Raw genomic sequence first — 11,867 nt, 5'->3', positions numbered from 1 at the left:
ATGGCACCTGGTCGTAAGGGCAGAAAAGGAAAGAAAGTTGTTCAGGAATCTGAAGCTCCTAATGTTAGAGGACTTAACGAGACTGATTGGGGAAGACGAGGTCGTCGTCCTCGTGGTGAAGCACGAAATGCTAACGTTGAGCATGAAGTGGATCAGTTGACTAAAGGAATGGGTGAAATGGAACTAGTGATATCCCGATTTCAGAACATGTGTCCTCCTCGATTCTTTGGGAATGAAGATGGTGAGAAAGCTATAGCATGGTTAAAAAATATGAAGCGTTTGTTCAATATGTTGGAGTACACTCCTGACTTGCAGCTTAAGTTGGCTATTTGTCAATTAAAAGACCGGGCCCAGTTATGGTGGGAAACTACTGAGGAAGCTTTGAAAGAATCAGGTGAAAGAGTTACTTGGGATGTATTTTGTGCTCAGTTTGCTCGAGAGTATTCACCGCCTTCGTACTATTCGGCCAAGGAAGCTGAATTCAATAGATTGACTCAAGGTAATATGACTGTAGTGGAGTATGTCTCTCAATTTTCAGCGCTTCTTGCCTATGTTCCTCATGTTGCTAGCAGTGATCGGAACAAGCTATCGCATTTTATGCAAGGATTGAATCGAATCATTTGTACTTCAGTAGTCGCTGTAGCACCTGTTAATTACGCCGATGCCGTTGAGAAAGCCAAGAATGTGGAGGCGAGTTTACTTTTGGCAGAACCACAGTCAGTTCAACCAGGTTTTCCTCAGAGTTTCGGAGGTAATGTGTCGATGCCAGTGGGTGCACCATTATACCGTCCTTTACTGTCGTACCATCCTACGCAGTCTTATCAACAACCAAAGCAGCAAAATTTTAAGGCCAAAGGAAAACAGTTCAAGAAACAGACTCGTAGTAGTTCTTCTAGTTCTGGCAGTCAGCGTGGAAGTTCAGTTGGGTCCCCAGGTGGAGTATTTTGTGATCGTTGTGGTGGTAAGCATTTCAGCACTCAGTGTACGGGAGTTCACGAATCTTGTAATATTTGTGGGCAAGTTGGACATTATGCTAGAGTATGTCCGAATGCAGTGAGACAACAATTTCAGCAATCCTCAGTTTGGTCAGGGTTTTAGAGGACAAGCAACTAGGCCTTTTGTTCCGACTCAGTCTTTTCAGCAGTCTAGCTATCTTCAGCCTAGAGGTTCTGCACAGCAGCGTTTCCCAGGGCCACAGCAGGCTCGAGTTCATGCTTTAACCCAAGATCAAGTTCAAGATGCACCGGGTGGAGTTATCGCAGGTATCTGTCTTATTTTTGATCATCCCGCTCGTATACTGATAGACACAGGAGCATCTCATTCATTTGTATCTGTTGTATTTGCTGATGAGCATGAGATTGTTGCTACTCCGTTGATAGATACTGTGTCAGTCTCTACACCTGCTGGTGTATGTTTGATGTCTCATGAGATAATTCTGAATTGTGTTATTAGATTTGATGATAATATTATGATAACTAATCTCATCAAGCTGGATATGTCTGACTTCGACTGTATTCTGGGAATGGATACTCTGTCTAATTATCGAGCTACCGTCGATTGTTTCCATGGAGTTGTCAGATTCAGACCGTATTATGGCAGTAAATGGAATTTTTACGGTAGTGATTCGCAATCACGTATTCCATTAGTGTCAGCAATGGAGATGTTTAGAATCTTGTCGACAGGAAATGAAGGATTCGTGATCTATGCAGTTGATGCGACACAGGGAAAAAGATTTGAAGTTTCTGATATTCCTGTTGTCAAGGAATTCCCTGATGTATTTCCCGATGAAATTCCTGGATTTCCACCCCAGAGGGAAATTGATTTTAGCATTGAGTTGGTGTCCGGGACAAATCCTATTTCGAGGGCACCATACCGTTTGGCTCCAGCAGAATTGAAAGAGCTCAAAGAACAATTACACGACTTACTAGAAAAAGGCTATATTAGACCAAGTATGTCACCTTGGGGAGCTCCGGTATTGTTTGTCAAGAAGAAAGACGGAACGATGAGAATGTGCATTGATTACAGGCAGTTGAACAAAGCTACTGTGAAGAATAAGTATCCCCTGCCGCGTATCGATGACTTGTTTGATCAGTTGCAAAGTACATCAGTGTATTCAAAGATCGATCTCCGTTCTGGCTACCATCAGCTTAGAGTTCGAGAGAAAGATGTTCCGATGACAGCATTTCGAACACGTTATGGGCATTATGAATTTCTAGTTATGCCTTTTGGATTGACTAATGCTCCTGCGGTTTTTATGGATTTGATGAATCGTGTTTTACGAGAATTTTTAGACAGATTTGTTATTGTCTTCATAGATGACATTCTGATTTATTCGAAAACAAAGAAGGAGCATCGAGAACATTTAAGGTTGGTCCTCCAGACACTCAAAGCAGCGCAATTGTATGCAAAATTTTCTAAATGTGAATTCTGGCTGGACAGAGTTGTATTTCTGGGTCATGTTATATCAGCTCAAGGAGTATCAGTGGATCCTAGTAAAGTGGAAGCTGTTATCAATTGGCCAACACCGACGAATATATCCGATATTCGCAGTTTCTTGAGATTGGCAGGATACTATAGGCGTTTCATTGAAGGATTTTCTATTATAGCAAGGCCTATGACTCAATTAACGCAAAAAGATCGACGTTTTGTGTGGACTGATGAATGTGAGTCAAGTTTTCAGACTTTGAAGGAAAAGTTGACAACAGCTCCAGTGCTAGCTTTGCCATCAGGCTCAGGTGGATATGTTGTTTGTTCAGATGCATCTCTAAATGGACTTGGATGTGTTCTAATGCAAAATGGGCCAGTGATTGCATATGCTTCTCGTCAGTTGAAGCCGCATGAAACCCGATATCCAGTTCATGACTTAGAGTTGGCTGCCATTGTGTTTGCATTGAAGTTATGGCGTCATTATCTGTACGGTGAGCAGTTTGTGATTTATTCGGATCACAAGAGCCTTAAATATCTTTTCTCACAGCCTGACTTGAACATGAGACAACGTCGATGGATGGAGTTACTTAAAGACTTTGATTGTGAGATTCAGTATCAACCAGGGCGAATGAATCTTGTTGCAGATGCTCTCAGCAGGAAAGTTCATAATGCTATGCTGACATCTTTGACTATCTCTAAAGTTCACGAGCACTTGGGAACTTCAGGATGGACTTATCAGATCAGTTGAGATTACTTCATAGTGTCATCTATTCAAGTTGAGCCACAGATTCTGTCCAGAATCAAAGCAGCACAGAAGACCGATCCGCATATTCATAGATTGAAAGAATTGTCTCGAACAGGTCAGACAGAAAAGTTTAGTGTTGCTTCAGATGGCAGTCTGCGCTTTAATGGTAGACTTGTGGTTCCTAATTTGATAGATCTGAAAGAAGCTATACTACGGGAAGCACATTGTAGTCGACACAGTATTCACCCAGGAATTCGAAAGATGTATCATACCTTGAGAGCTCATTATTGGTGGGAAGGTATGAAGAAAGATATTTCTCATTTTGTGGCTAAATGCTTAACGTGTCAACAAGTTAAAGCCGAGAGAATGAGACCTGGTGGAATGTTACATAGTCTTGAAGTACCGCAGTGGAACTGGGAGCACATTGCTATGTATTTTGTGACTCATTTACCTCGTTCTAACCGGGGTTGTGATGTGATTTGGGTGATTGTCGATAGATTGTCTAAATCAGCTCATTTTATTCCCTATGATCGTACTTGTACTTACATGAAAATGGCGAAGCTGTACATTGATCATATAGTGAGATTGCATGGTGTGCCAGTAACCATAGTATCTGATCGTGATCCAAGGTTTGCTTCGAAGTTTTGGGGAAGTTTGCAATCAGCTTTGGGTTCAAAGTTGACTATGAGCACCGCCTATCACCCGCAGACAGATGGTCAGTCAGAAAGAACCATCCAGACTCTAGAGGATATGTTACGAGCAGTAGTGATGGATTTCAGAGGTGGTTGGCAAGAATCATTGTCTTTGGTTGAATTCTCTTACAATAATAGTTTTCAGGTAACAATCGGTATGGCACCATTTGAAGCTTTGTATGGAAGAAATTGCAGATCGCCGATATGTTGGGAAGACGTAGGAGAAAGACAGATGTCAAGACCAGAATTTATTCAAGAGATGAAAGATAAAGTTGAATTGATCAGGAAAAGGATGAAAGCAGCCCAAGATCGTCAAGCCAGTTATGCTAATAAAAGGCGTAGACCTTTAGAGTTCCAAGTGGGCGATTATGTTTTCTTGAAAGTATCACCATTCCGGGGTACCATGAGATTCGGACATAAAGGGAAGTTAGCTCCGCGTTATAGTGGTCCGTATATGATTGTTGAAAGGATTGGCACATTGGCGTATCGTTTAGATTTGCCGCAGAGTTTGTCTTTGATACATAATGTGTTTCATGTATCTATGTTGCGGAAGTATGAGCCAGATCCGTCTCATATCTTGAATGTCGAGGATGTGGAGTTGGACAGTTCCCTTAGCTATGTTGAACATCCAGTGCAAATTTTGGACCGTAAGGAAAGACAGCTCAGGAGCAAGACGATTCCATTGGTTTTGGTACAATGGAGTAGACATGGAAGAGAAGAATCTACATGAAATTAGAGGCAAAGATGCGACAAGAATGACCTCATTTGTTTGAGAATGTAATGAATTACGCGATTTATTCTGAATTTCCTATGTATTATCAGATGTAATGTTGTGGATATCAGTGTTGTGTTTGTTAGATTTCGAGGACGAAATCTTTTATTAGTAGGGGAGAATGTGAGGCCCAATACTTAAAATAAGCCCATCCCATTTCCCATTTTTATTACAAATACCCAAACCCAATTGATAGAAGAATCAGATCGTTCATTTCCAGAAACTCTTTCCCAGCCTTGCTCGTCGCCTTCTTTCTGTTTTCTGCCGTCTTCGCGCAGCGCTGCCAGCGGCCAGAAAATTTAGTGCAGCGGTTAGCACTCTTCTTCCTCCTTTCTATTAGAGTATTTCTTACCATGAATCGGAAGGTATCGAGTTCGATCGACCCTATTTCCAGCAACTGTGCATGAGCTTCGATTCGGATTTAGGTAATCTTTTGGCTTCGAATTTTGGTTGTTCTTGGTGTATTAGTTTATAAAAGTGAAGAATTGAGCTTTTTCCCTAATTTCCAGCTAGGTTTCCGGCGTGAACAATATTTCCGGCAACTTGTTCCGGCGAGCCACCTTTGCGAAATTACCGTTGTGCATTCTAGCCTCGAGTATTGAGGTATTAAGCTTGAATTCCAGATTTTGAAAGGTTATATAGGCTGCCCGGATTTCGAATTTTAACCGAGACGATTTATTTTGGTTTAGTCGTTTGGTATGCATTGTATTGAAGTGTATAGCGAATTTATATTGTAGGTTTTATTGTTGGGCGAGTTCAGTCGATAATCCTTAAGAATTTGCCGTGGTATTGTAAGTTGCAATTGAGGTACGTTCAAACCTATATCATTATGACGCTTATATTGGCGTGTAAGAATATTCGGTGAATGTTGTTTGCTATTATGTGCATTGAATGTTTATTTTGTTGCATTCATGCATAAATTGTATTGGCATAACATATTGAGCATTGACTCCTTTTACGGCTATTTATGTTGATTCTGTTGAGATTTATTGAGTCATCAGAGGGACGAGTGGGTTAGGATTAGCCACATTCCCAGATGACAGCTAGGGACGAGCGACTTAGCTACTCGCATTCCCGATGCTACGTGCATGGACGAGCGGCGATTTGATGCTGCATTCCTGGCACGGGTGGCCACTGTTACTGTTGATGATGCTATTCGTTTGGACTCCATTTGGTATCCGTTATTCCATTGTTACCATTCATGCATCGCATAGCATTGCATTTACTTGATATTATTACATGTCCTTTATTTACGTCATGATTTTACTGGTTTGTCGTACTGGGGTCCGACCCCTGTTTTTTTTTTATGTTGTGGTTGTTTTTGATGACATACCAGGTCATTCCAGGGGTTTTGACGCTTCTGGTGGAGCGTCAGCGAGTGGTACCCAGTAGTCAGTCGGTTGGTGTCAGAGTTCCCAGATATTTATATATATATATATATTATGCTGGTTTGATACATTTGCCAGGGAGATGCCATGTGTAGCTGTATGGTTATGTTTTAATGTTGTTTGGATTTTATTTGTGGTATGTTGTGTCTACTCCTGGCCAGTGCGGCTGTAGGATGTTGGTGTTGTTGATTGTGAAACTGATGTTATTTTCGAGCGTATATTGTTATTGTTGTCTTTCGAAATTTTTGGGATGTCCTACTTACGGGGAGGTCATGCCGAAATTTCTGTAGGTCATAATGAACGTTTTAAACTCGTTTTCGTTGTTTACATCATTTAATCCTTGTTGTGTGGTAATTAAATATCAATTAAGAGCACGGGTCCTGACACGCCCACTCCTATTTCAAACTTTACAGTTCAGGCATACTTGGGTCCCTGATAAGCTTGTTTGTCTTAAAAGCAATATACCATGTTCGAGTTTAAAAAATAGAGAAATTTTCTCAATATGTACCAACGACTATATTTTTTTAAATGAGAAGTCGAATTTGAACGGTCTTTGTCTGACTCCACTGAAATAAATTATGTCTTGGAATTAGCCTGAAACAATACATTGACAAACAAGTTGCGTTCTCATAGTAGATATCTCAAGTGAATGGCGTCAAGCTTAACCTGCATCAAAAAGCTTTCAGAATCTCTAAATATCAGCTCCAATATACCTTCCACTTATGTCCACTTCAAGGATCCCGTAGAAACCACTGCTTTGGACCCTCAAGATTCAATCCCAAAAATTGATATCTCCCTACTCACCTCCGATGATACGGATCAAAGGTCCAAAGCCATCCACGACCTGGACAAAGCTTGTCAAGAATGGGGCTTCTTCATGGTAAACAAACAAATTTAATAAACCCCATCTAATTCCTATGTCCAAATATATACACATATCATTTTTTTTTTTTTGACTTTTTCGGGGGAAGCAGGCAGTAAATCATGGAATACCCGAAGAATTACTGCAAAAGATGATTGAGATTAGTGAGGAATTCTTCAATCTCGGGGAAGAAGAGAAGCCAGAATTCGATCCCAAGAATGTGATGGAGCCCATCAGATATGGAACAAGCTTCAACACTGCTCAGGAGAAGGTTCACTGCTGGAGGGATTTCTTGAAGTTGTTCGTGCATCCCCATTTTCATTCTCCTCAAAAACCAGAAGCTTTCAGGTATTCGTACATAGGGATATTTTGTTTGTTTTTTTTTTTAAATTTAGATCAATTATTTATTTTAAAAAATAGTGTTTCACATATATGTATATTCAATTATATTTGAAGAGATCATGTTCTTAAATAAAGAATTAAATAAAATATTTTACAAATTTCTCCTGCTTACAAAAATCAATCTTGTTTTTTTAGATTAGATAATTATCATTTCATTGATGAGATAGATATCATATTTTTGTAAAAAATATTATATTTTATACTAAATATATTATTTTTACTATAAATATAAATCGAGTTGCCGTGTCCGTCTCTTCTTGTTATATGATTGAACCTCTATCTTAAAAAATACTTTACAAACGATAATGGTCCATGAAGAAGAGAATGGACACGCAAAAGTGGGTAATTATTACATAAAGAAATACTAAGCATAAAAAAAAAGATTAATAATAAATAAATAATTATGAGGTTGACACCTATTTCTATTTCAAATAAAAATGTCGAGGGTCAAAAAATTAGATGTGTTTCGGTAATATAATTAACTATGTTTAAAAAGAAATTCAATTTTTCAATATTTATTCTTTGGTGTACGTCCGATGACGTTTTTTTCTCAAAATCTTTGTGACAATAATGTTTATATCTAACATTACAAAAATGTTGAAAGATTACAACCTTGCTTTATTCTATATTGTATATATTACTAAAATTTTTTGAAAATAATATATTTTAGGATCTGTAGATTTTATGGCGTTGGAATATGTTGTCGGATGCCTAGTAACAAGAGAAGTAATAGTAGGTTGTATTTGGATCGAAACAATCATTTGAAAAGTGAATTTCGATGGAAATGAAAATAATCTTATGATTGAATCTTTGGGAGAAAAAAAACAAAAGTTGAAAGATTTAGAATACATAGATGTAAAAGATCTCCAAATCCATCCATATGAACCAATTTTATATGGAAAAATGAGAAAGCTAGAAGTTGATATTTAACAAAAACAATTTTTTCTTTAAACAGATTATATATTGCAAAATTGATCGGGTTTTTATGTATTTGCTGCATGTTATCCCAGGGATGTCCTAGCGGAATACTGCGCAAGAGCACGGGAGCTGGTGCGTAAATTGGTGCGAGGGGTATCGCAAAGTTTGGGCCTCGATGAAGGTGAAATGGAGGAAGCGTTGAATTTGGCATCGGGTTTTCAGCTTTTCAGCGCAAATTTGTATCCGCCATGCCCGCAACCTGAACTTGCACTGGGCATGACACCACATTCGGACCACGGGCTTTTCACACTTCTGATACAGAATGGAGTTGGGGGACTACAGATTCAACATGACGCGGTATGGGTTAGTGTCAACGCCATCCCCGGCTCTATCTTGGTCAACGTCGCTGATCATCTCGAGGTAATCGGTCAGAATTTTTCGAACTGTACAACAACTCAACATAGCCATTTGATTGATATATGATTGTTTTATTTGGCGTAGATATTTAGTAACGGGAAATACAAAAGCGTGTTGCACCGAGCTGTTGTGAACAATGGAAAGACTAGGATTTCCATCGCCATTGCAAACAGTCCATCGCTGGACACGGTGGTTTCCCCTTGTCCAAAACTTGTGCAAACAGAATCAGGACGTGGGCTAGCGTATGTTCCCATGAAGTATAAGGAATACCTATTAACCCAACAAAGCAACAGACTTGATGGGAAAGCCAGATTGGAAGAAGTCAAGGCCTTGGATGACTAGTTCTGGACTGATTCTCTATTTTACGTGTTATTTTCAAATAAAACTTTGTTTGTAATCACTTTATGCATTTCGTCCTACAATGAAGCATGATGTCTATTACAGAATTTCAATTATAATTATGCATACATACATACATATATATATATATATATAGTTGCTCATAAACTTGAGTTGATTCCCTCTTGGGACTCTACAGATGCAATGAAACTAAACTTGGGCGGCGTTGAATTTTTTTACAGCGTCTTGAATTGTCAGAAAACGATTGAGTTGATTCTACAGGCAGCACAGTCCCTCCTGTAATACCATCGGAATCAGTCATGTTCTCAAATTTTCTTTGGGTTTCAAGATAAACCTTTAGGTCTCTAATCTGCAATCGAAATGGGCAACTTCTTACATTGATGGATGAGTGAAGAAGTTGACTGTAAGTAAGAAGGTGCAGAAACAAACCAATACCTGTTCTTTCATATCCATAATTTTTTCGTCCCTCTACTCGAGAGACAATCTTTCCCTGAAAAACAATAAATGAAAGCTTCTTGATTCTACCCTCAAAGTTGCATTTCGAGAACTTAAGCTTGTTCTGATTAGTAACTACAGTATACAGACTTACACCAAGCCCCAAGTAGTTAAGATGAAACTAAAGGTGGCGGAAGAGGTTACCTTTCCTCCAGGTCCCTCAACTTAATCTGCAGGAGTTCTTGTCTTTTTGTAAGTGATTCCTCTGAAACAACCACAAAATGAAGATACATTTTACATCAAAATGTATAGCGATGCTATTTTCGTTAATTACACAAAACCACGTTATTAAATCCAAAAGCCTCGACCAGAGAATTGGAAGCTCGCATCTTCGACAGCCTTCTTTTCCTCTGCATATTTTTCTAATTTATATTGTAAATCATGGGTCCTTAAAAATATGGCCTTTTCAACATGCTGACAAAGTCGATATACCTGCAAACAAAATGGGACACAGGGACAGCAAAGACCATGACTATGTTGAGAGAAGGAGAGGGAAGAAATGTGAAATTCATTTGGCACTCTGGAACCACACTGAATGTGTTAGTTAAATTGAGCTCCTCAAAGTTCACTCATTCAAAAGAAAGTTACAAAATACTTATTCATGGATTTGTCACTTCTTCGCTACATCTCCTATAAACTGAAGGAGCCCAGAGCAATGGTTTAATGCGTCTTTCCGAGTTTGATGGACTGCGACTTTCTACACTGCTTCAGTTGTAATATCTCAATCATTAGTCCAACATAATTTCTTGAAATATAGCATGTTCCGGCAACTCATTGATTCCATTCACCCTTTTTCCATCTAAAAACACATACTAAAACATAATATCACATCCAGAACAAAGAAGAGATAAATATATTAAAACAACAACATGAAAAATAGGTAACAGACCTGGCAAGACAAATAGGTCCACTTCGAAGCACAAGCACATTGAAATGAATGGTCACACAGCGTGCTCTGTATTCCACTAGCATCTGGATCCAATCTTTCTAAAATTTTCATAAAAAAGTACCATGAGGAAAAGAATCATTAGGTGCATCATAATCTGGCAAAAAATGATGCCGATGCATAGAACACAAAAAATAAATGCAGAAATGCTAAAATGTATAAATATTAAAGCAAGGTGAGGTACCGAGACAAACTGAACATGATGGCAATTCAGTATAATCAGGTAGAGGTATGCAAGCAAGTTCACCTGATTCAGTATACTCAAATGACTGAGAAAAAGATATATGACAAACTTCAACCTTGAAATAAAAAATCATTGACACCCAAAGAAATAAAGTAAAACTACAGCAAAAGCAAGTGTACAAGGGTGCTTGTTTCGCTAAAATATATGGTAGTACCTCGGATGGCTTGAATCTCTTCCCACTGAAACTACAGTAGAATCCATCAGCAGCCAACTGATTTTCTAACCATATGAACACGCTGTACGTCTGTACCGATCCTCCATTCCTTCGTTCCTGGCAAATAAGAATGAACAAACACATAACAAAAAGTACTAACAGAGCTACTAACAGTGTGTACGGCCAATAGAATTAAAGATTCAGCTCTACAATATAACATGGGAAAAAGAACTATTCAGTTCAACTAATGAACTAATCAAGTTCTTGGACAAATTAAGTACAGGGTATAAATTATTGTACTTCGTTCTCGCATAAAGCTGTTCTCAAATGCATTATCAGTTTCCTACGACCACACACAAGAACTTATGTTTAACCACCAGCCATGGCAAGGCCAACAAACATATAAGAATCCATCGATGTTTTCTACAATGGCGTCTGTTTTAATTTCCATCAGACTTCAGAAGGAACCAAAAATCGATATTAATGGAAATGGGCTTCACACCATTTTGAATATCATGACAAAAAAATGAGACGTGGAGAGTATGAAAACACAATGGGTGTACACCTAACGAACGAGGCATAACTAACCTGAGGAAGAGGATATCGATAAAGCTGGAGGGTGGGGCCCACAGAAGATCAGAAAATCGTCCGCTGACATGTAATTGGCCACGGCCACCACAAAGACAAGGGTGGTTCGGATGCTTACGTTTGCCACCGTGGATAGGACAGCGGCAGGAACAGTCATGGGAAGCTGCCGGAAGAGGTGAGCCATGCACATCAGCTCCGCGGGCTTCACATCGTGGTCGCCGTTGAGCGTGGCGAACGGCACGGTGGTGTGGAGATGTTGCGGGAAGTCATGGTGTGTGGATCTTCTAGTTCAGTAGAATCTCGGTTTGAAAAGGTAACCAATGTCACGGAAGAATAACGTCAAAATTACAACAAATATATGGTTACAATAATATTTACAATCATTGTATCTCAAAATTTTGTATTAAATATTTGGTGAGATTTTGACAAACTGGATTTTGTACGTTGTACAAAAATT

At 39.0% G+C, this 11,867-nt stretch overlaps 3 protein-coding genes across 7 annotated transcripts; 2 read left to right on the top strand and 1 right to left on the bottom strand.

The window, feature by feature from the left end:
• LOC142544181 (uncharacterized) lies at positions 1 to 4,594 on the top strand. Its single transcript, XM_075651244.1, has 7 exons — positions 1 to 1,038; positions 1,082 to 1,972; positions 2,093 to 2,192; positions 2,568 to 2,881; positions 2,927 to 3,170; positions 3,288 to 3,772; positions 4,010 to 4,594. The coding sequence occupies exons 1-7, from the start codon at positions 1 to 3 to the stop codon at positions 4,592 to 4,594; spliced, it is 3,657 nt and encodes a 1,218-aa protein (XP_075507359.1).
• A 2,000-nt stretch (positions 4,595 to 6,594) lies between these two features.
• On the top strand, positions 6,595 to 9,069 carry LOC142547024 (2-oxoglutarate-dependent dioxygenase 19-like). Its single transcript, XM_075655070.1, has 4 exons — positions 6,595 to 6,904; positions 6,999 to 7,234; positions 8,299 to 8,626; positions 8,708 to 9,069. Exons 1-4 carry the CDS (start codon positions 6,674 to 6,676, stop codon positions 8,963 to 8,965), a joined length of 1,053 nt encoding a protein of 350 aa, XP_075511185.1. The 5' UTR covers positions 6,595 to 6,673; the 3' UTR covers positions 8,966 to 9,069.
• Positions 8,799 to 11,712, bottom strand: LOC142547025 (BRAP2 RING ZnF UBP domain-containing protein 1-like). 5 transcript variants are annotated; one of them, XM_075655072.1, is made up of 8 exons: positions 11,123 to 11,399; positions 10,823 to 10,939; positions 10,609 to 10,693; positions 10,368 to 10,465; positions 9,787 to 9,910; positions 9,623 to 9,683; positions 9,419 to 9,473; positions 8,799 to 9,332 (listed from the first exon to the last, which is right to left on the bottom strand). In XM_075655072.1, the coding sequence occupies exons 1-7, from the start codon at positions 11,153 to 11,155 to the stop codon at positions 9,452 to 9,454; spliced, it is 540 nt and encodes a 179-aa protein (XP_075511187.1). In that variant the 5' UTR covers positions 11,156 to 11,399; the 3' UTR covers positions 8,799 to 9,332; positions 9,419 to 9,451. The 5 variants fall into 5 exon arrangements, 1 of the variants encoding a protein (XP_075511187.1); XR_012820568.1 differs by lacking the exon at positions 11,123 to 11,399 and adding an exon at positions 11,411 to 11,712 and having other exon boundaries at positions 9,623 to 10,465; positions 10,609 to 10,671; XR_012820569.1 differs by lacking the exons at positions 10,609 to 10,693; positions 11,123 to 11,399 and adding an exon at positions 11,411 to 11,710 and having other exon boundaries at positions 9,623 to 10,277; positions 10,368 to 10,461.
• Between the last annotated feature and the right edge of the window lie 155 nt (positions 11,713 to 11,867).

This window comes from Primulina tabacum, chromosome 5 (assembly GCF_025594145.1).
Source record: "Primulina tabacum isolate GXHZ01 chromosome 5, ASM2559414v2, whole genome shotgun sequence".
Taxonomy (NCBI): domain Eukaryota; kingdom Viridiplantae; phylum Streptophyta; class Magnoliopsida; order Lamiales; family Gesneriaceae; genus Primulina; species Primulina tabacum.
This window is presented reverse-complemented; position numbering and strand designations above follow the sequence as displayed.